Source organism: Artibeus jamaicensis, unplaced genomic scaffold (assembly GCF_021234435.1).
Source record: "Artibeus jamaicensis isolate MK-2021 breed Jamaican fruit bat unplaced genomic scaffold, CSHL_Jam_final contig_241, whole genome shotgun sequence".
Lineage (NCBI taxonomy): Eukaryota > Metazoa > Chordata > Mammalia > Chiroptera > Phyllostomidae > Artibeus > Artibeus jamaicensis.
In genome coordinates this window covers 3,922,508-3,946,794 of record NW_026521509.1, presented here as the reverse complement: position 1 = coordinate 3,946,794, position 24,287 = coordinate 3,922,508, and the positions used below count along the sequence as shown (strand labels likewise).

The 24,287-nt window shown below is 36.0% G+C and overlaps 1 protein-coding gene across 1 annotated transcript in view; it reads left to right on the top strand.

Moving 5' to 3' along the window:
• DACH2 (dachshund family transcription factor 2) overlaps window positions 1-24,287 on the top strand; it is a 492,266-nt gene that overhangs the window by 224,202 nt on the left and 243,777 nt on the right. The window contains exon 3 of the mRNA XM_053662409.1: window positions 10,195-10,307. Within this exon, the coding sequence (XP_053518384.1) occupies window positions 10,195-10,307 (113 nt within the window). The remainder of the gene's footprint in view (window positions 1-10,194; window positions 10,308-24,287) is intronic.

Sequence of the window (24,287 nt, the reverse complement as noted above, 5' to 3'; positions counted from 1 at the left end):
TTTCAGAACTCTACATTCTCTGGGGTTTTGACCTTGATAAATATCATTTCGACTCAAAAAGGAGAAATGATCAACAGGTTTTTACTACTTAGAACAAGAATAAGCTTCACATTGTTTTGGCAATTAGGACATAAGAACCTATTAGGTAAATTTATGTTAAAAAAAGTGATCAGTGATGAAACACTTTTAATTTTAGGATGTAAAGGTTAATTTACTTTCATCTCTAGCCTCCTGACTTGATGGCATGTTATTTAGCAGCATATTTGTTATTATCTAGACTGCTGCCAGAAAATAACACTCTCTCAAAGCAGAGAATAACTCCCAGAAAGGAAAACTCCAAAGACAATGAATACTGCTGATATAAAGCTTATTGATGGATAGACTGGTGAAATCTGGGTTTGAATGTGAGTTACAAGTCAGTTTTAAGAACCTGGATCATACCTCCCTTTGTGCACACTTGTTGCTCTCAGGAATGATAGAATCACATTGTCATCAGTAGCATCAAAGAGATTCTCACCTGAAATGAAGACCTACATTAGTCATGGGTGTTACTAATTTCATTTGCTTTTTAAAAAACTATTTATTTATTTATTTATTTTTAGAAAGAGGGGAAGGGAGGGGAGAAAGAGAGGAAGAGAAACATCAGTGTGTGGTTGCCTCTAGCACACCCCCTACTGGGGACATGACCCACAAGCCAGGCATGTGTCCCAACCAGGAATTGAACTAGCGACATTTTGTTTTGCAGGCCAGCATTCAATCCACTGAGTCACACCAGCCAGGGCATCATTCCACTTCAGAAAATGATAAAACATTCTAGTAATAGTCAAACATACTCATGAGGGAATATTAAAAGCAAATTCTTAAACATGCAATTCCATTAAGTTTATTTATTATTTACTATCAAAGATGCAAGTTATAGTTATGAGGACAAATACTATTACTTTAGGAAAAGTTTCTTTTTTCATAGGAAGAGTTTATTCTTATTGGGTCAGAAGAAGCTAGAGGGAAATAGGAAAATAATCGTTCCCAGATGTTGGATTTGTTAAGTTTGTATACTTAAAGACAATGAAGAAAAAGGATATTTTGAAGAATTGAATTCTGAAAGTGATGGTGTTTTGCACTTAGAACAACCAAAAGAAAGTAAAAGAGCTTCCAGGACACCCCTGTGACAAACATTATCAAACAAATTGTATGGTACAACACATCACTACTAGAAAAAATGAAAATCTATCTAAATTGGAAAATTCTGCTTGAAGGTGCTCACACATTGGTTGGTTATTTTCCCTTCCTGCACATTCTTTTATTATGGAGAATTTTAAAGAGAGGAGTTTGCAACTGTTCATAACTTCTGGAATCAAATCATTTTGGCACCCATTTAGCAGATGGTGAAACTGAGGCCTAAAGAGTTTAGCTTCACATCACAAACTGAATTAATGGCACAGAAAAATTCAATCGGGGTTTCTGAGTTCATGGTTCCTTGCTGGCCTTTTGAATTGTTCTGCCTTGGGGAAACCATAATTTTGGAAGAAAAATGACTTGTTGGAAAAGCGTGTTAATCTGTATCTAGGCTGCAGTGTCTCCAGTTTTCCTTGTGACATTTGACCCTGCCCAAATTTACCTGTCTTCCAAATGAAAAGCAAGGAATGACAGGCATCCCTATGAGACCAGCCAGTTGCTCATAAATGTGTGTACTGCCCTGACAGTCTTAAAGATCTTCATGTTCATTCATCAAAGTCTAGCAACTTATTCATGATTATCAATGACAGAAACATTAGAATTTAGTTCTGTTTCCTGGTCTACTGCTATGATCTATTCTGATGCTAATGAAAATTCTCTTTAGTATTTCAAAGCTGGAAAGAGATGTGGGGCAAAGTTTCTTCTTTGGGCAGTGAATGCCTAAACAACATTCATAAGCAAAGTAAGAAATGGGGAGGGGAGAGTGAGCAATCTGTATGTACATATGTATTACTTGTATTATAGTTATCTTATACATAATGAAAATTTGGAAATGAAAATATAAAGTTCTAACTGTTGAATTCTGCCTTAGAAGTAAGGACTTCTTAGGAGGGAAATTAGGTATATAGTTGTGGAAAGTTATGCATACTTTGAAGTTAATGAATTATCTACATTTCACCACAAATGTAACTTACTTGTCATTATTAGACTTATAGCTATTTCTTTTATATATCTAATCTTAAAGTAAGAAAAAACATCATGAATAATCATATAATTTGCCTGAGCTCACACAGCTCAACAATAGCAACTGTGTTATACTAGTTTTCTGTTCATGTGCAGCCAATTGCATCAAATTTAGCAATTTAAAACAACGCCCATTTGTTACCTCACTGTTACCTGTGTCAGACATCTGGAAGGGCTTTCCTGGGTTCTCTGGTCTTAAACAGCTGACATCCAAGTGTGAGTCCAGCTGAGCTTCTAATCGGGAAGCCCTGGAAGATCCTGCTCAGTTCATTGAAGCTGCTAGCAGAATCTAGTTCATTTCAGTTATAGGACTTGCATCAGCCCAAGGTTGCTCTTAGCTTCTAGAAACCACCTGCATCTTTGACACATGTTCCCCACTATCTTTAAGCCAGCAATGGTACACCACTTTTCCATGCTAAGTATCTAACATTATTTAAAGTGGTTTGATTTTAGTATGAGTTGCTAATGTTTATGCATGTGGAGTAAAAATTTTAAATCAGCAAGGAAACTGTGTTTTGTATTCATTCATTGAAGGTGTGCTCTCAGGCTCTATCCCTCAACATAGAAGTTAGTCGTGGTCAGCTTCCTCGGGTTTGTTTCACTTTCGAAGCTCTCCTTAGTTGTGACATTAACCCCACGCTACTGCATTTCTGATTGACATTCAAACTTGAAACGGTAACTATGGAAATCATTATGAGACTATACACAGACTGACAATTACCAATGAGACTTCATTAGTCAATTGTGAAAAACAGTATTTTGGCTAGTTGTAACTGCTCCTCGAATGCTGGTACTAAATTGCCCTTCATGCTAAAGGAAGCCTGGGTGATGATCCGAAGCATGAGACAGTGAGTGGCCTGACAGAAACACAACAGTGGCAGTGGGTTACACTGAACCCTTCCCACGGTGGTGAAGCTTAGCAAAACATGTCCCCAGGAGGCCTAACACCTTGTAGATGTTTCACAGTGAAAAGGTTTAAGGTCAAATACTATGCATAGCTGATAGTGAAGCAACTGATTGAGCTGGAGTAGGAGATTCATTTAAGAAGTGATTGGAGAAAAGAGAAGAAAGACATATTGAGGCACACCCACTAAAGCATTTAGATTTCATTTTGTATGCAATCAGGAAATATTGTAGGTTGTAGAGCAAAAGATGACATAATGAAGAGATGTTTCACCAAAATTCATAGCACAGTTTATGCAGAATGGATTGGAACTATGAATCTGCCTGTTTAAAATAACTGGGGCAGTCCCTGGCTGGTGTGGCTCAGTGGATTGAGTGCCAGAATGTGAACCAAGGAGTCGCAAGTTTGATTCCCAGTCGGAGCACACTCTTGGGTTGCAGGCCAGGCCCCCAGTAGGGGGCACTCAAGAGGCAATCATGCATTGATTTTCTCTCCCTCTTTCTCCCTCCCTTCCCCTCTCTCTAAAACAAATAAATAAAATATTTCAAAAAAGAAAATAACCTGGGCATGAAATGATGAGGGCCTGAATTAGGGTGTTAGAAATACAAATAGAAAAATATGAAAATTCATGACACATATTACAATGGAATAAAAATATTAAAGAGTAAAAATGAAAGGAGAGGATGAATGCTAATCAAAATTACCCTCATGTTTATAGTTTTGGTAACTGAAGTCATGCCTGTATTGGGGGAGGCATATGTGGAATTTCAGATGCCGGTAGAATGTGTCCAGAGATGAATGCTAACTTCTTGTCCATTCCCTTAATATCAGAAGTTCTACACAGTAATATACTCTTTGAATTCAAGAATGCATTTATTGTAAAACATGTGTCTGACAGTAATATGTTATACCGTAAGAGGGAAAATGTTTATTTAATTTGATTTATTCTAAGATTTACCATGGTGCATTAAATCTACTGATGCTAATATGAATCACACAGTCAGAAAAGAAGGGGCTGCTAAGAATTTTAGTTATATGTCAGCATTTCTGTTACACAGTCTTTGTTAACTATGCTAAGAATTATATTAGAAGTCAGTCCATTTATGACAAAAAGTGAACTTGTTTAAAGGTGCTAACACCAGCCTAGAGCACATTTAATTTTAATAGGGAGCAGAGTCAAGGAAATGAAATATAAAATAGCTTCACAGTTATACTTTCTTTCAAGTGAGTAGTCAACCCTTAAATTGTTTATTACATCAGATTTCTTTTTTATTGAAGGAAAAACAGGAGTTCAGGGTTAGCAAGGGAATTAAACATGACAATTTAAAATAGTAGCTATACTATTTTAATATGTGATAGAATACACATTAAGAAAATATTATAACAATAGGTTAAAACATTATTACCTAATAAATGTCAAAAGTTTCAATTTGCCAAAAGGATGTAACTCTTTTAAAATGGTACACCAGATGAAAATGCATAAAATAAAAATAATAGAATCAGAATATTAAAAATAAAATAAGCCCTGGCTGGTGTAGCTCAGTGGATTGAGGGAGCAGGGGCCTGCGAACCAAAGGGTCACAGATTTGATTCCCAGTCAGGGCACATGCCTGGGTTGTGGGACAGGACCCTAATAAGGGGCGCACGAGAGGCAACCATACATTGATATTTCTCTTCTTTCCTTCCCTTCCCCTCTAAAGATAAATAAATAAAATCTTTAAAAAATAAAATAAAAGCTATAAAAAGTCTATTAATAACCATTATAATATTAAGGCATAAACCTGAATTGTTTGTTCTATATGATCTTTGCTATTGCAGTGCATGACCCACTAACAAGTAGAGGCTTTTCTTGGTCCTCTGCACACCCTATGTTAATTTCCTAGCTCTAAGGTAATGCTGGTGTGGATGCTTTTCTAATGTTCCACATGCAACTTTTGGCTCGGCCTGAGGACTAAAGAAGGGACTAAATGACCTAGTCTCTGTTGTGTTTTTTGTTGTTGTTGGTTTTTGTTCCTTGTACTGATAGCTCCTGGAGACACGATGAGCTACAATTCAAGTTCCCATGAACCAAGGGATGATTGACGCCCAGTGTAACATAAGCACCATTTTATGAGAGTTACCATAGTGACCAGGTTCCAGTGATTAGCTTGAACAATTTCATATATGATTAATGTTAATTGCTCATTTTGCTTGGTTGACTTTTTCTGGGTTGCTGAATCGGGTGCTGCTGCCTTTGATCTGGTTGGGAATACAATCCAGTGCCATAGTTAGAAAACTGATCGGAGAGAAGTTTGCCAACACTGAGAGAAGATGGATTCAGGTTTCTGTGAGGTCAGAGCTTGTTTCTCTTCATAAACACTGAAAGGTCAAGTAGAGTTGAACTATCATTGGCATCCTTGAAATGCTGTAGTAAATGTCATAGCTAAGAGATTGTTATCAATCCACAATGCAATGCCAAGATTTACCATTTCCTCCAAAAGATTCTTGTTGAAAAGAAATGTACCAGCACATTTAAAGAGTAGCACTGTTACAGTCAGGTAAACAACACCTTCAGAGTAAATGACATTAGCAGTTTTCATGGCTTTTAATATAATTGAAAAAATGACACATTCAGGGCCCGTCCCCAAGGATTTTAAATATCAGTGATAGCTCTGAAAAGTAAACCCCAGGTCATTATTATAACCCACTTCAGGAATCCACGGGCAGTAGTTGTTACGACCACTGCCCTTAAGTGCCATTGTATCCTCAGCAGTTTGCTCCGTTTGTCCTGGAATGTTACAAGGGTTTCTTTAAAGAGGGTGGCATGACTTGTGATTCCTCACTAAATCATGTGTGACCATATGGTTTACATTTAATATTTTCAAAGCTCATGACAGCACCCATGAATTTACTAACAAAACATTTTTTGAAACATAAAATCAGTCACCTTCCTGTTACTTATGCCCTGATTCACATACAGATGACTGATGCCATGAAATAAAAATAATTCCAACAGAAAAATTTCATAATCTTAATGAGCAAAGTATCAGCGATTATAACTTCAAATAAATATATCATGGAATGGCCCTGGTTGTTGTGGGTCAGTGGATTGAGCACCGTCCTGTGAACCAGAGGGTCACAGTTCGATTCCCAGTCAGGGCACATGCCTGGGTTGCAGGCCAGGTCCCCAGTTGGGAGTGCTCAAGAGGCAACCACACATTGATGTTTCTCTCCCTGTTTCTCCCTTCCTTTTCCCCTTCTAAATATAAGTAAATAAAATCTTCAAAATATATAGAATGCATCCTATTCCATTGACAACAGAAGGCCTCCTCAATGTCCCCTCTTAGGGAACTTCCAACTCTACAAACTGTGTATATAAATGGTAAGGCAACACCTGATACAATTCACTTCAATTGCAGAAATGGGAAATGCTGTTGATGTACTGTATTTCAAGTTAGGCTATTCTTTAACCTTAGGAAGCTGAGCTGTTATTTCATTTCTTCTAAAGAAGCTTGCAGAAAGAAGGGTCAAATGCATATCAAAATAAATTACATTAAAGGATGACCTAGACCCAGAAAAAATCATGATTCTTTGGAATAATAGTACCCCGAACCACCTATAAATGTTACATCTGACGATGATTCGATAAGCCTGAGTCCCTCAAAGATTTAGCTGAGTTATTTAATAAAAGTTCTGCTATTTCTATAAAATCTTGTACTTCAAGATTGTTATCTTGTACTTCAACAAGTTTCATTTTTGGTGTTTATAGGTGATACATCCACAGAGCCATTTGGGTGGGAACTTTAGAAAAAAGCCTCTTTTATTTTACAGAGTACGAATAACCTTGTAATTAAGCTGAAACAAATAATTGCCAACAAGCAATTATCATTTAATTAAAGAGTAATTACATGGTTATTTGTACTCCATAAAATAAAGCACTACTGAAATCAGTAATGCAATCAATAATTTAGCAACAACAGGATGCAGCAAAAATGGAGCTTTCAACCTATGCTGATTAAATTGTCATCCAAAAACCAGTTTCCTGCTTAAATCACCACATGTTTATTTGTCTTGATTAATATGTAAATATGTGCCTGATGTTAATAGCGCTCTTAAAGATAAGAAGTATGCCAGGATCATCTGTCAAAAATGATCTTTACCAACTTTCTATGGAGTTATCTCTAGTGTTTCATCATGTTGTCAGGCTTGTCCTCTCTGAAAGGAAATGTAGGAATATCATATTACGGAGGGTCATTAGGTCCAAAAGTAAAAACAAACCTATCTTACATTAGTATGGAGATCTATTGATTATAAGGCCCTTTCACAAACTTTATTCTTACTCTAGGAGCCCAAGTGTTCTCCCCAAAAGTAAAAATGAAGGCATCTGCATATGACTTTTTGCTCACTAATAAATGTAAACAAGTTCGAAAGTAGATATCACACAATCATCCTCACTAGAGAGTTAATCACATATTCCAAATAATAGGTCAAACACACGTCTCTGTCACTAGAACACAACCTCCTCAGAGGTAGGAGGTGATATAGGTCCTCACAATGTATTAAACAGCAAACCGACCCAAACCCTTGACCTTGTCAAGCTTACATTTTAACCTTTGTGACCCTCATACCCAGTCCCAACACCGGACACATACTGAACAGGCAGCTAGCACATGCTTGTTTGCTGGATGATTGAATACATAATATTGTCACTGCCCATGTATGACTGCAGGGCTAGTGGCATCCACCCTTCGTTAACCTTGGATGCAGTCGAATTTGAATGAATCACATTTTGAAGGCTCTGTAATGGCTGTAGAGTCCAAGACTTAAAAATAATTATTTGATGATAAACTGATACAACTAGCTTCAGATTCATGTGGTCAAGGAGAGTAGAGCAATCTAAGGAACATTTGCAAATTGTAGACCAATCTAAGGGATATTTTGGAAATTGTAGGGACACTGAAATATTTCCTGTCTTTATTAATGAGCTGATTTAATTAACCATTTCTGGAACCCTACTATGTGCTAGACACCACAAGAGTTGCTCGAGGTACAGTGACACACAAAAGCAGATATATGTGCTGCATTCACAAAACAGAGCTGGTGCAATCGGATAGCTTCCACAGTGTACTGTCCACAGCTGGCTCATCATGTGGAAGGAGAGGGAAGTAGAGGCTCTTTCATTCTGGAGACAGCCTGGTGGAAGTGATCATGAGCATGAAGATAGCACTGAAATATTGGTATTAGAAAAGTATGAAGAGCCATTGGGTGTACACGAGCAAAGTCAGTAAGCCTGAGTTCTGGCGAATGGAAAAGCACAAAGAAGCACTTATAAAAAGTACAGGTATGGTGATTATTCTGTAAGCTAATGTGACTTCTAATGATTGAATGTACTCTTAATAATATTAGTCAGTCATCTTGGGATCCTTTAAGGCATTTGAAATAAATGGCATATTCTTCTTATTACTAGTCCTTAATCGAAGTTAACTGTAACACAGGACAAGGACAGACAGGATAACAACATGGAATTAAACAAAATAAATTATGGCCCAGATACAAGTAGAAAGAGGGACAGGAGAGCCAGTTTATAAAATTGAAACATTAAATGAGAAAAACAGACTTTTTCTTGCTAGATAGATATACAATATCGATGTACAATGAAAGAAAATAACACCAGCGGTGTATGAAAAATGAACTGGGTAACGGTACCTCTGTGTAAGGTTGCTAGAAGCTGTCTTCATTTAAAAGCAGAGTTTGTCTTACATTGATGGAGCATTTTGCTACTGTAAAGTTGATAAAGTGAGGTTCAACTTAAATTTCTTGTTTGAACCAAAAGTCATTTTTGGAAATGTTCTCTATCTGAACCTCATACATTTTTGTGGCTTGGGTTATTTAACATAGTATTTTGCAGAATCATATCAAAACCTCTATTATTCAGCTTTGTAAACTGAATTCCTACTAAAAAGCAACAGCAATATCTTAGGCAACATTAGAAAGTAATATCTGAAATACATTGGGTGTCTTGAGAGGACTTGATCCTAATGTTCGATGACATATGTGCCTCTTCTTTGTAGTGACAGCTCCCAAATGATGCATTCGGTACACTGACTATATTAGGGGCCTAGACAGAAGCCAGATACTGGCTTTCTCTTTCATTATTCTATGGATTAGCATTTGCAACTGGTTCCTGAACTGTTCACACTAGGGTGAAGAATGCACAAATGGAATGCATTAGGTTAATGTTGTAAGTTTGGCCTCAACTCATCAGTTAAAAATGCCAGTCTGTGAGAGAAGGCAGCCTAGATTGTGAAGGTGGCAGCTTTTGCTGATACAGCTACTTTAGGAGAGGGTGCAGCTAGTTAGGCGTGGGAGGAGCATAACAGGGGAAAGAAGGGGAAGGGCCATCAAGGAACATGTATAAAGGACCCATGAACAGAACCAAAGTGGGTAGAATTGAGGGTGGGAGGTGGAGATGGGTGGGGAGGGGGAGAGTAGTGGCAGAAAAATGGAGACAACTGTACTTGAACAACAATAAAAATATAATACAAAAAATAAAATAAAACAAAATCACTCTAAAACATAAAAAAATAAAAACAAGGGGAAAAAACCTACTGAGGGTGTGGGTCATTTGTTACTTGTAGCTGTGGACATGCTAATAAATATCAGGTGTTACTCTACATCCATCAGCTCTTTACCACTCACCTCTAGCGTGCTGGGCAGAGACTTAATCACTCCACATTCTGTACAATTTTAAGTCTGTGAGTCACTGTCTTGGATCTCAGTATGTGTATTAATATGAGGAATCAATTGTAGCTCTAACAGCAGGGTGTAGCTGGGTTTCTCACAACAGATAGGTGTATTGCAAAGCACTGGTTTGCAAATGTAATCTAAACTAAATCGATCCTTTACAGTTTTAATGTTTGTCATATGTTTAGAAATTTAGTGGGAAAGAAAATATTGGACTTTCAGTAATCAATAAACACAGTGTTGAATGTAATAAAATTCTATCACTTTTGGCAATGAAATAAGAATTAGCGGGCAAATGTAGCAAGTGATAGTATTTCCAAGAAGTGTACAATTTTAACCTAATCTTTTCTTTGTCTGTTTTTCAACAGTTCAAGGCCTGGCAGGCCCCCTAAACGTTCTCTGGGAGTGTTACAGGACAATGCTCGCCTTCTGCCCCATTCAGTCCCAAGCCTCTTATCGCCAGGACTTATCACTCCGACAGGTAATAAAATCCACCCCATGATCAGCCTTGTCTCTTTATAGTGCCCAACATTTGAAGTAAACTAATATTGATCTAACTGCCTTGTCCTTCAGAGCCATTCAAGCTCTGCTAGAGGTTACCTGATTGAGCATTTGAGTATTCACACAAACAGTTCTGTTACTCCAGTGACTCAAATCAAACAGATATGAGTCTTTAAACAAGTAATTGTCATTTTCTTGCAGAAGAGACCCTCCAAAACTTTATTTTCTGTATGTATGTATGCATGCATCTATGATTTTGTATGTTGGTGAAAGGATAGGGGGTACCCTGGCCAGAGTAGCATTGTCTCGAATCCTCCTAGGGTTTGATGCAGCTGACTTATATGTCTCAGTGATATATAACTATATTTTGGTTTTGAAGGGTTCTGGACATCTTTGTATGTTGTGCAAGTTATTACTCTAGGTTAAAAAAGTAGATTATGTGTATCTTATGGGGAAACCTTATGATGAGCAAAGAAGAAGGTGCAACTTGCCTGTCTTAAATAATTAGCCAGTGTTTTTCATTGAACACTGCAATAAACAGTGCTCTCCTCAAAATGTCAGTCTCATAACTTACCATTGAACTTTTTTGATTTTCTAAAAAACAACCTAAATGCACACAAAACACCTAAAAATAAGCATACCATTGCTCTAACTGAAGCTTTAAAAATCCTTAAATTTATTATGCATTAGAATCCATTTTCAAGTTAGCCATCAGCAAGTTTCATCCTTGCCATTCTACTTACTGTGCATGGCACACTTTAACTTGCTTTAAATAAAAATATTTTTATTTAAAAATATTTTCGAGGAATTGAGTTTATATTTTTTAAAGATTTTATTTATTTATCTTTAGAGGGGAAGGAGAGAGGGAATGAAATATCAATGTATGGTTGCCTTTCGTGTCCCCCCTACTGGGGACCTGTCCCACAATCCAGGCATGTGCCCTGACTGGGAATCAGATCACAATCCTTTGGTTCGCAGGCCCCTGCTCAGTCCACTGAGCTATACCAGCCAGGGCTCAGTTGATATTTTTAATATGGTTTATTACAGGTTGCAAATTATCTTTTCTCTCCCACATGATTATTTATATGTTTTACAGTAGTTTCTGGTTTTAGGTCCTTATGTTTCAAAATATTTTTGTTAAGAAAGAAATAATGTTATACAGTTGTGTATAATTTTACACCTGGCAAATCAACTATTGAGATGTCTGCTGCTTTCTCTTTCAATATCATATGTGTGGAGTAGTCCCTTTGAACCTGTTAAAGATTGTTTAAATAGTAGAACTTGTTCTACATTTGTTCTACATATTATCTCTTTCTATTTATAACTTGAAAATGGGGTCTAAACGTGAAATAAAATGATGATGACATTTCTTTTCAAATACTGTGATGTTTTTGTATATTATTTTGTCTTTAAATTGTTGTTTTCTCCCCAGCAGTTGCAAGCAAAAAAATACAAGTGAAAAGATATAGATATTGTTACATTATCACCCTTAGGTTTATTTAAGAAGCATTCTCAATTTCTTCACATATTTGACATATAAGTCTTTAAAAATACAGAATATTTTCTGGTATGCTATATTGTTTTATGTGCTTAGCATAAATGTAATGTATTTTAATTTCTATTTTATATGGTTTTCTTTCCATTTTTGATTTGTGTTTTTTATTTCAAAAATGTTTATTTTCTTTTTGGTTATAGTTCCCCTATGTAATGAAACCTGACTCATTTAAACTTCGATTATTGAAAATTTGAGATAATTCAGACAATGGCTATGCTAAGGTCTCTAGTATTATTAAAAATATATTTTTAGCAAATTAAAATGACAAACAAGAAATATTTCTGTGTGTATTTCAATGTGCATGGGTGTAGGGCCTGAAATACTTGGGGGGTTCAAATGTACTTAGGTGTCTAAAAATTACTTTAGAAAGATCTGATTCTATATATAGCTAATCAGCATGCTAATTACTGATGATAGGTCTTTATTCACTAAGATAGGACTCATAGGATCTATTCTTGACAAGATTGTCTAATATTCATTTAGTTATTATGCCTAAGTAACTATAGAATCTATCTCTCTCATCTGTATCTGTAAAGATACATGCATTCCTTCCATTTCACACATATTTTTGAACATCTATTCTGCACCAAACAACATGAGAAAAAATTGTAACCTGTTCAAATAAAATTCATTTTGTGGATCAGAGTTTTCCGAAATCCTCTTCAGACTTTCCCCTACTTATGACAAAATGATGAGGTTTGACTGGGTTTTGCCTTCATATGCTGAACCCCTGATTTTCTCATCTCACCTTCGTGTCTCTGTTCCTGCTGTGCGATCCATATCTTAATTCCCCTAAAGCACATTATTACATCATAATCTCATTATATACTATTTTCTGTAAAAATATTTTGGGCCATAGCAGGAGAAAAAACAGGAATATCCTCCCCATCTTCCTCTGCCGTTCTGCAGAAGTGCTGATATTCTGGATCACACAGAAAGGATGGATTAGTCGTGTGTGTCTTTGAATTTCCCCAAAGAGGACTGCTCCCCTTGCCTCAGCTTATGAAGCATTTCAAATAGACAGATGTGGAATTTGGCCTGAGAGAGATTTAAACTGACAGTTTACAAGGAAGTAATAAAGTGCTTCAGATGAAACTCCTGTAGTGTTCCTTCCTTAAAAGGTAGCAGATTCTTCAGCTGTTTTTTTTTCTTTGAGGTTTATCATAGCAAAATATTTTGAGGAATTTCAGCTGCTATCTAAGCCCCTGGGTAACTGAAGCAATGAAGATCCAATCCAGTAATAGTAGCGACATCACTCAACTCAGGATTGGCAGAGCCATAAGCAGAATCCTGCCAAGTCTTGGCAGTGTGATGTCAATTTCATGACATGATATAATGCCAATTAGTGCAATCGCATCATTGGAATCAGGGCCCTTTGCACTGATGTTTCTCCTTTTGTCACTCAGTGAGTTTAGGTGCTCAGAAGTGGTCAGGAGGAGGACAGAGGCGTCCTAGGCCTTTCTTTGTTGATTGTAAAAATGAGATATCAATCTAGAAAAATAAAACCAAACCTTTTGGTGCTTGACTTAAGACATTTCTGTCTCTATGACTATGTTTTGATTTTTAAATGAGAAATATTGTAAAATGTGCTTCATGTCACACACACACAGGGTAACTGCTTTTATGCCATTGCATTGTATTTATTTTATGTGTGTATTTTATTTATTTATTTAATGTATTTCAGGAAGAAACATTGGCTACATAGGACCCAGAGGTTGAAATAGTAATCGTTTGTAACATGGAGTAAAGTTTAGACTAACCTGTGGTTATAGTTTGTCTGCTAAATAAAAAGTTTAAACATATCAGTTTAATAACAAGAACTCTATTCATAATATCAACTGAATCTTGGTTTCACAAGTGCCCATTCCCATGTTCATGTCCGTGAGTGCTTTTTAAACATGGGTTATAAGTATTGCAACCTAAAATGTCCCCGCCCAATTTTTTGGACATGTGCCAATCATTTTCATCTTGCATGGGTTGTTCGTAGAGCAGAAACCATTGCTTATTTTCAGTGTGGTTGGTGGGAAAGCTTGGAATTCAAGCAACCTTCACAGGATGATGACAGAGATGATGAGGATAACCTCTGTGCTGTTTCTAAAAAGATTTTATTGATTTTTTTTTAGAGAGAGAGTAAGGGAGGGAAAGAGAGAAACATGTACTTGTGCATCCCCTAGTGGGGACCTGGCCCACAACTGAGGCACATGTCCTGACTGGGAATTAAACCAGTGACCCTTCAGTTCACAGGCCGGCACTCAGTCCACTGAACCACACCAGCCAGGTCTTTATAGTGTTTTTTATAAGGCATTTACACATATATAATATGTGTCTAAGGGTATACATTAGCTTTACATTTAAAAAAGAATTATTTTGAAATGTTTTATTTGATATTCTCAGTAACAGTGTCAGTTTATCAATAAAGTTTCTGATTAACAGATGAAGAAAATGAGTTTTGAAGAAGTTAAATGAGTTGCCCCAAATCTCAGAGGCAGTGAGAGGTGGAGCCAGAATTTCAAAATCCAGGTCTCTTGATCATGAATACCACATTTTGACAAATACACTGAAATATATCTTCCATGCAAAAACTTAACATTGACTAACAAACAAGCAAAATATAGCCAAAGACACTGAAATAGAGAATAGGTGGACTGTAACCAGAAGGGGGAGTGGAGGGGATTTCAGGGGAAAAGGGGAAGGATTTACAGGAACTAGTATAAAGGACACATAGACAACAACTAAGGGGGGGTGGAAATGAGAGGGAGGTTGGGAGCACTGGGGGGGGTGGGCTGGGATGGGAGTAAAAGACAGAAAACTGTACTTGAACAACAATTAAATAAAAAGTAAAAAAACAACATTGAAAATTGGGTTATAAATGTTTAGAATCATTTGTTGTTTGTTGTTTTTTGTTTCATAAGTAGGACATTCTTGGTATAATTCATGTAGTTGACTGTTGGTGATTACATAAGTTCAATAACTAAAACTTCAAACTTTACTTTCCTTTTTTGATCATTCTTAAAGAAGTGTATAGTGTGGGGCAGCTAGTATAATTAGATGTGGCTGTACTTTTTTTCTAAGAAATTAAAAAAAATCTTCTGGATGATTTCATCCTACTTTTCCTGTAGAGAAAGCTAACAGTTATAAATTGTTCATCATAACAAGTCTTGAGTGAATTACTTTGATATATGTGACTAATGAATTAATATGATTAAGTTAATGAGAAATCGAAGTGTTGCCAAACTCCACTAGTCCGGCTGTAATGCTGCTCCACATTTACCGTTCTAGCTTCCTCCTGTGTTGTGAGGATTGCTGATGACTACACACTGTCACTGTGATAAATGATATATCCCACAGTGCCCTGCTTTCCATCTGGTCAATCCTCAAACCATCCCCAAACAAGAGATCTCATAAAAACCACATAGTCACACGCCAAGTTTGCTGGATTACAGAAAGCCACATTTGCATCTCCAAGGCCCTTCCCCCAACCCCATCTCCCCATCATACACAAGTTACATGCAATGAACTATGCAACTCTTCACCACTACACATGTCACTCATTCAGTGTCTATTCTTTATGCTGGCTGGCTTTTTCCCAAGGGAGAAAGTTCGTTTAAACAGCACAATAAAATATTCCATTGTGCAATATGCCTCAGGGATGATAAGCTGCCTTGTCACTATTCTTTTTCGGAGGTGGTGGACGGCTGTGCTGAAATAACCCATTATACTAAAGCATGTAGTTAGGTTAATCAAAAAACAGCCTGTATAGTTATTTTAAAATGCACGGTGTGTCAACCATTCAAGAAACCCTACAGGGCCAAATAAGTTTCCTCTCACTTTCCATCAGAAGTTAGAGGTTAATAAGATTTAGCATCTATAGGTATCACTTCATGTTGTGACAAGAAATTAGTAACTAAAAGTAGCCTTCATACAGAGTTCCAACCCTTTAAAAACACTATAACATAAGATATCCTGCCTTTATTGTTAACCAAACATTAGGGGTGGTGATTAGTTACTGCGTTATTTTTGGTGGTGAAAATCTATTGAATGACTTATTTGCTCCCCTTGTTACAGTATATATATTCTAGATTATGTTTTGAAATCATTTTGTTTATATTTTAATGCAGGAAAAATTCTGAGACTTCTCAAAATGGCAGAATTTTTATTGTACATCTGTGCACATGCCTGAGTCCATATGGAGAGGACCCAAATATAGACTTTAAAAATGTTATTAATCTATTTTTTTCCTCTCTGAGTACTCTCATTTAGTCCTTTTAATGTACACTTGAAAGGGGCAGGTGAGAGGTTTTTACAAAATATTTCTGTAAAATAAATCTTTGTTAGTAAATCACACGATGTACTTCTTACATGATCGCTACACATAAAAATTAGAATTCTGACTTTAAATGACAGCATAACATGAATTGGTTCAACTTTGACTCAGTCTTTTTTTTTCAGAGAATGCTCAAAAGTAATGTTTTTTTCAGTGGTGTTGCTTGTATAAACCAAGGATCAACAGAGAGTTATCTTGTTAATCATATAAAAGGCCTTTCTTCCTCAAAGCCTAAGTGAAAGTACATTGAAGTCACTTAAATCACTGTAATAAAAATAAATAAACTGGGCCACACAGCAGTAAAATTTCAGACTTTTCTTGTAGCAATATTTTTGCCAATATATGTCCTTGGGCAGGAAAAAAAGAAAAAATAAACAAATGGGACTACAGAAACTGTCAACAAAATGAAAAGATTACTCACTGCATGGGAGGACATATTTGCCAATGATACATCTGATAGCAGGTTAATTTCCAAAATGTGTAAAGAACTTACATAACTCAACACCAAGAACAAAACAGCCTGATTAAGAAATGGGCAAAGGAGCCCTGGCTTGTGAACCATAGGGTCACTGGTTCGATTCCCAGTCAGGGCACATGCCTGGGATGTAGGCCAGGTCCCCAGTAGGAGACACATGAGAGGCAACCACACACTGATGTTTCTCTCCCTCTCTTTCTCCCTGCCTTCCCTTCTTTCTAAAAATAAATGAATAAAATTTAGAAGTTGGTTTAAGAGATTCTGTACTTCATTCCAGTTTAAAAAGAAATGGGCAAGGGACCTGAACAGGCACTTCTGCAAAGAGGACATACAGATGGCCAGTAGACATATGAAAAGACATTCAACATCACTAATCGGACATATGCAAATTAAAACCACAATGAGAAATCACCTCACACCAGTCAGAGTGGATTGTATTCAGTGTTTCTATTCACAGGACAGAAAACTGAAAAATTATTCTGAATTTTATCACCTGTGTTGGGTATAGGAAGATGATAAAAGAATAGATACAAAATGAATGCATTGTTTGAAAGAGATGTTACGTACTCTCTTGAATTAATATTCTTTCATATCAGTCCAACAAAAATAACAAAATCTATATGCTTTACAATTTAGCCCTACTGATCAGACCATATTCAACTTAAGATAATTATGCATTAGATTACACTTATTCTTCTTTCCACACTGAGAAGTTTTCTTGTTTCTATCTATGGCTGATCCATCCTACAATGACCTAAAACTTTATTTCATGTAGCATCATAAATTTACTAAAGTATACCTTCTTTTTATATTGTGTTTATTTTTCTTTCCCTTTTTCTTTTTAAAAGATTTTATTTATTTTTAGAGCTAATGGAAGGGAAGGATAAAGAGAAGGAGAGAAACATCAGTATGTGGTTACCTCTTGTGCACCCCCTACTGGGGACCTGGCCTGCAATCCAGGCATGTGCCCTGACTGGGAATTGAACCAGCAACTCTTTGGTTTGCAGCATGTGCTCAATCCACTGAGCTACACCAACCAGGAAATTGTGTTTATTTTTCTTTATAGATCTTCAGTATTTGACTCTACCTCTTTCTTGTAAAAAATCTTGTATGACACAGGTGGCAAACACAAGGCCTGCTGGCCAAATCCCACCCTCCATCTTGTTTTATCCAGCCAGGCATCTTGTTTCTACCCAGTGGCAGCACTGAATTCTCACGTAACTGTTAAGGAGTAGTTACATTTACACAGTCCAAAAATTACATTTGGCCCTATGAAGGCAACGGCGAGGCTGATGTAGCCCCTGGTGAGAATGAGTTTGACACCCCTGTTATGGCTTCATGATTTTGCACTACTCCTAATTTCTCTCCTCAATGCTTCCATTTTCTGTTTACTTCATATTTTCTACCCTTTAAATGTCATTGCAAGCAACTTAATGACCACTTGTTAGTTTAAATTGAATTTTTCAAAATAGTCTTAAATTTTCAATTTGTCCTGTCAAATTGGCATTCATCCTTAACTAAATATAAAACAATGAAATCCTACTATCTGATTACATTGAATTTGTGTATAATTTTCTCATGAAATACAAATTTCCTTAGTAAAAGCAAAGAGGTGGAAAGGGGCAGCCATTATGTAAACGTTTCACAATTAATGGTGGTATCACCAACTAGAGACAATTAAAAGTTATTCATAGCTCTATTTGGAAAGCATTGCTTTAATTTTCGTGTTTTTTTGAGGTGAAAGTATTAAATTCACCCATGTAATGTCTTGCTTATTCAATTCATTCATTTAGCATACACTTAGTGTTTGTTATATACTTAGAAGTGAGGATTCAAAGTTTGATATGATGTGACCCATGCCTTCAAAAAACTCACTGTCCAGGTTGGGAGAGTTTCCAATAGGTAAGTAATTAGAAGGTAATTTCATATAAGTGTCTTTGTAGATGAAAGACAGGACCCCATGAACAAGAGACTGAGAATGTTTCATATGATAAAAATTATGTGGTAGAAATCTTTGAATTGCCATAACAATAAAGGTAGGATGTATCTCTGTGAGTATAAGTGTGAGGGCAACATGGAAAGAGTGATGGCATACCTTCCAAAGGGAAGATGTACTTCCAGAGTGTTCATTATAGGATGGAACCTTCTGAGGATAGTGACAGAAAGAACATTGTAAGGCTATCACCTTCCCATTTTTATTTTGTAAGAACTTGAAACCATTTGTTTTGTTGGGTTTTATTCTCTTAAGTGTGCATAGCACTTTACACATTTTAAAGGACTTTGGTGACTATTACCATTCTACATCCTTCAAGGCAGACAGAATAGAGTGTTTACCTTAACATTTTTACTAATAAAGAAGCAGGCCTAGAGAAGTTAAACGATTTGCACAAGAATGCGAAGATAATAGCAGTAGCATCAAAAATGTAAATGTCACTTTCTGACTCCATGTGTAGAACTCCTACAACAGCAAAAGTCATGAAAACTGGTATGTTGACAGCTGAGTAAATACATTTATATGTGAGGCACATGAGGATGTTATATAACTAGCTGAACGACTCTGAACACATGACTCTTTCTATTCTGTGCCTGACTTTTTAAAAATTACTTTAATACAGGCTTTTTTAATTGTTGTTTAAGTGCAGTTGTCTCTATTTTTATCCCACCATGTCCCCCCACCCTCCCACTCCCACTTCCCACCCTCCATCCTACCCACCTTGGCTTTGTCCATGGGTCCTTTATACGTGTTTCTTGATGACTCTTCCCCTTCTTTCTCCCATTATCTCTCTTCCCCCTCCCCTCTTGTTACTGTCAGTCTGTTCTTTATTTCAATGTTTCTGGTTGTATTTTCCTTACTTGTTTGTTTTGTTGATTAGGTTCCATTTATAGGTGAGATCATATGGTATTTGTCTTTCACTGCCTGGCTTATTCACTTAGCATAATGCTCTCCAGTTCCATCCATGCTGTCTCAAAGGGTAGGAGCTCCTACTTTCTTTGTGCTGTGTAGTATTCCATTGTGTAAATGTAGCACAGTTTTTTGATCCACTTATTTACTCATGGGCACTTAGGTTGTTTCTAGCACTTGGCTATTGTATATTGTGCTGTTTTTAATCAGTTCATCCTTTGATCCACTCTAAAAATGTGCTGATCTTAATTCTTACTTTCTTACAGAGGACAGTTTTAAAATTATACTTAATGTATCGCCAAACATGCCTATTCATGGAGATAAATAGTTTTAAAATTTTATTTTTCAATTACAGTGACATTCAATATTTTTAATTATCATGACTTTGTTGTCATTGTAATATTTTATTTAATTTGTACAGCCACTCTAATGCTGACTCAAATGAGCATCTTTTAACATTATTTTATTTTACATATATATTTTACAATTCTCTGATATATCATCTGGATATTGTTTTCTTTTTACTTTCAATTTTATTTCGTATTGGTTTCAAGTGTACAACTTAGTGCTTAGATAATCATATACTTTACAAAGTGTTTCCCCCAATATTTCCAGTGCCCACCTGGTTCCATATGTTGTTATTACAATATTATTTACTATATTCCCTGTGCTGTACTTTTTTTTTTACATCCCTAGAACTATTTTTGTAACTACTAATTTGTACTTGTTAGAGCCCTTCATCCTTTTCACCTAGCCCCCCAATACTCTCCCCTCTGGCAACCATCATCTCTATCTGTGAGCCTGTTTCTCTTTTGTTTCTTCATTCAATTTGTTCCTTAGATTCCACACACAACCGTGATCATATGGTACTTGTCTTTCACTGTTTGGCTTATTTTGCTTAGCATAATACCCTCTGGATCCATTCATGCATCCAGCACGCATTTATAATAAAAAATAAACTCTTTAAAAAATTTAAAAAATAAAAAAATAAAATTTCATTTTCTTATGGTGGAGTAATATTCTGTTGCATATACATATGTAACACATCTTCTTTATTTAGTTATCTATTTATGACCATCTAGGTTGCTTCAGTATCATGGCTATTGTAAACAACACTGCTATAAACATAGGAGTGCATGTATCCTTTTGAATTAGTGTTTTGTATTTTTTCAGATATATACACAAAAGTGGATTTGCTGGGTCATAAAGTGATTCTATGTTTAAGTCTTTGAAGAAGCTCCGCACTGTTTTCCACAGAAACTTCACTAATCTGCATTCCCACCAACCGTGCACTAGGGTTCCCTTTTCTCCACAACCTCACCAGCACTTGTTGTGTGTTGATTTATTAATGATGGTCATTCTGACAAGTATAAGGTGATATTTCATTGTGGTTGTAATTTGCATATCTCTGGAGATTTTTTTATATGTCTATCAGCCATCCCTCTGTCCTCTTTGGAGAAGTGTCTATTCAGGTCCTATGTCCACTTTTCAACTGGATTGCTTGTTTGGCATCAAGTTGTATAAATTCTTTATAATTTTTATATTAATCCCTTATGAGATATATCATTAGTAGATACATTCTTCCATTCAGTCAGTGTCTTTTCATCTTGATGATTTTTTGCTTTGCTGGGCAAAACATTTTTAGTTTTATGTAGTCCCATATGCTTATTTTTTCTTTATTTCCCTTACCTGAGGAGATTGATCAGAAAAAATATTGCTATGAGAAATGTCTGAGATTTTACTGCTTATGTTTTCTTCTATGGTTTTTATGGGTTTCAGTTCAACATTTAAGTATGTAATCCATTCTCAGTTTATTCTTGTGTGGGATAAGAAGGTGATCTACTTTAACAGGAAGCTAAACTACAAAATAAACAAGCAAGCATAAAAAGAAAAAAACCAAAAACAAAGACACTGAAATAGAGAACAAGGGGATAGTGACCAGAGGGAAGAAGGAAGGGAAGTTAAGGGGGAGAAGGGGGAGGGATTTGGAGGAACAAATAGGAAGGACACAGGGACGAGAACTAAGGGGGGGTGGAAAGGGAAGGGAGGTGGGGAGCAAGGGGCAGGGGAGGCTGGGATGGGAAAAATAGACAAAAAACTATACTTGAAAAATAACTAAATAAAATTTAAAAAAAGAACAAATTGTATCTCTGGGCTCATATAACAGAAAACTCATGTTCCTAAGAATACTAAAAAACAAACACAAAAAGTACCCTCAAATATTAAAATTAAAGTTGTAACAAAATAAAAAAAAAAAAAGAAGGTGATCTAGTTTCATTTGTTTGCACATATATGTCTAATATTCCCCACACAGTTTATCAGACTGTCTTTACCCCATTGTATGTGTTTACCTCTTTTGTTAACTATTAAGTAACTATGAAGGTGTGAGTTTATTTCTGGGCTTTCTATTCCATTCCATTGATCTATGTGTCCATTTTTATGCCAGTATCATGCTGTTTTGATTAGTGTGGCTCTGTAGTGTAGTTGGTGTGTGGTAGTGTGATTTCTACGACTTTGTTCTTCTTTCTCAAGATTTCTGTGGCTATTCAGTGTCTTTGTGGTTCCATACCAATGTTTGGAATATTTGTTCTAGTTCTCTGAAGTACACAATTGCTATCTTGATATTAATTGTGTTGAATTTATAGATTACTTTGAGTATTATAGACATTTTAACAATGTTAATTCTTTCTATCCCTCAGCACGGTATGTGCTTGCATTTGTTTGTATCTTCCTCAGTTCTCTTTTTCAGTGTCTTATACGTTTCTAAGTACAGGGCTTTTGCCTCTTTGGTTAAATTTATTTTTAGGTGTTCTATTTTTTGTTGATATTGTACGCGGGATTAATTTCTTAATTTCTCTTTCTGGTAGATCATTATTTGCATATAAAAGTACAACCAATTTCCAAATATTTATTTTGTATCCTGCTACTTCCCTGAATTCCTTTATCAGTTCTAGTAGATTTTTGGTGGACTTTTTACAGCTCTCTATATAAAATATTATGTCATCTGCAAATAATGACAATTGTAAGTTCTTCCTTTCAGATTTATATGCCTTTTATTTTTATTTTTGTCTGATTGCCCTGGCTAGAACTTCCAATACAAGGTTGAAAACAGGTGGTGACAGTGGACATCCTGTCCTGTTCCTTTATCTCAAGGAAAACGCTTTCAGCTTTTCCTCATTCAGTATGACGTTAGCCGTGACTTTGTCATATGCATGTGCCTGAATGTCTTCATCCGAAAAATAAAGGAAATAATACTGTTGGCCTTACAAACACAGGAGTTAAATGACATTATGCATATAAATAACTTAGTAGGGTATCCGCATAACACATATTCAGTAATGGACAGGTATTACTATCTAATATAATACATAAAATAAATCATCATTACTTTTTGGGAAATTTGACTTAAAATCATGTAGCCATGGTATTAAGATACCATCTGAAAGGGGAGGTTCTTTCCATCTACTAGTTGATTTAGGAGGTTTCAAATAAGTGAAATAATTTATCAAGAGTGTTTGGTGGCAATATTATGGTCATAAAGCAAGCTCTTTGTTTCTCAACTTAAATAAAGTTATGAAAGAATGTCATGTTTAGCTGTAATTAACTTAATAGACTTTTAAAAATCTATATTTGCACATAACAGTGATTTTTTTCATCTGCACATTTTAGAGAATGTGTTTGTATCTTCATGTTTCTGCTACCAGGCAAGTGCTCCCTGTCAATTTTCAGATGGTCATAAACACCTCTCCTTGATTTCTTTCTGCATTTAAGGAAAATCAGAAGCAGGCAGCACATGTGAATATTTAGCAGGCTACACAGGCCATACTATCTGAAATAAAATGCCAGAAAAATCACTGACTGAGAAACTGGATGGCAAATATGAAAGACCTTAAGGACAGAGGTTATAAACTATGATGCAATGAAAATATGCATCATCTAACCCATGTGAGATACATTACCAGCTTCAAATCCACTGTTGTAACCACATCTGTATGCCTAAGAAGTACACCAATCAGAGTCATTGTCAAAATGAAGAATGACAACACATATCATGATCCCTTTTCCTGGCTCATTCAGTAGAGTCACAGCTTTTGGTGAATATCCAAATTGTGGCTGCTGCCCTGGAGATTCAAGTGTTGGACTGATAGTTGTTCTTCAGTTGAAACAAGGGAAGATTGATCTATTGATTGATTGATTGGTTGTCGCATAAAGCTGATTTACTCAGTCTCACAATTACAAAGTATAAATTAGATAAATATTTGCTTTATGTTGTACTTTTTAGGGCTATGATTGCTATGTTTTTTCTGCTATTCTAACAGACTGTAAAAAGATGTGTGTCTTCACTACATAAAAATACAATACATTAACAAAAACTACTGTGCTAGAGAAGTAATTGTCATATGTTTATGAATGCTGATAGGATGGCTGCTTGGACTAAATAAAGTTTCCATCCAATAATGAATATTATCTCTCCCACTTTTGTCCTTAAGAGCCAAATGACTGAAATATTCTTGATCAAATGCTTATCTGTGACAAAACCATTGCAAGCAAGTGGGTGCTGATATAATGGTAACAGTTGTGGGTTGGACCTATACATCAGAAAGGCATTGGTGAAATGGGAGGGAGGTGGGGAGATGGGGCAGGGGGGGCTGGGATGGGAGAAATAGACAAAAAACTGTACTTGAAAAATAACTAAATAAAATT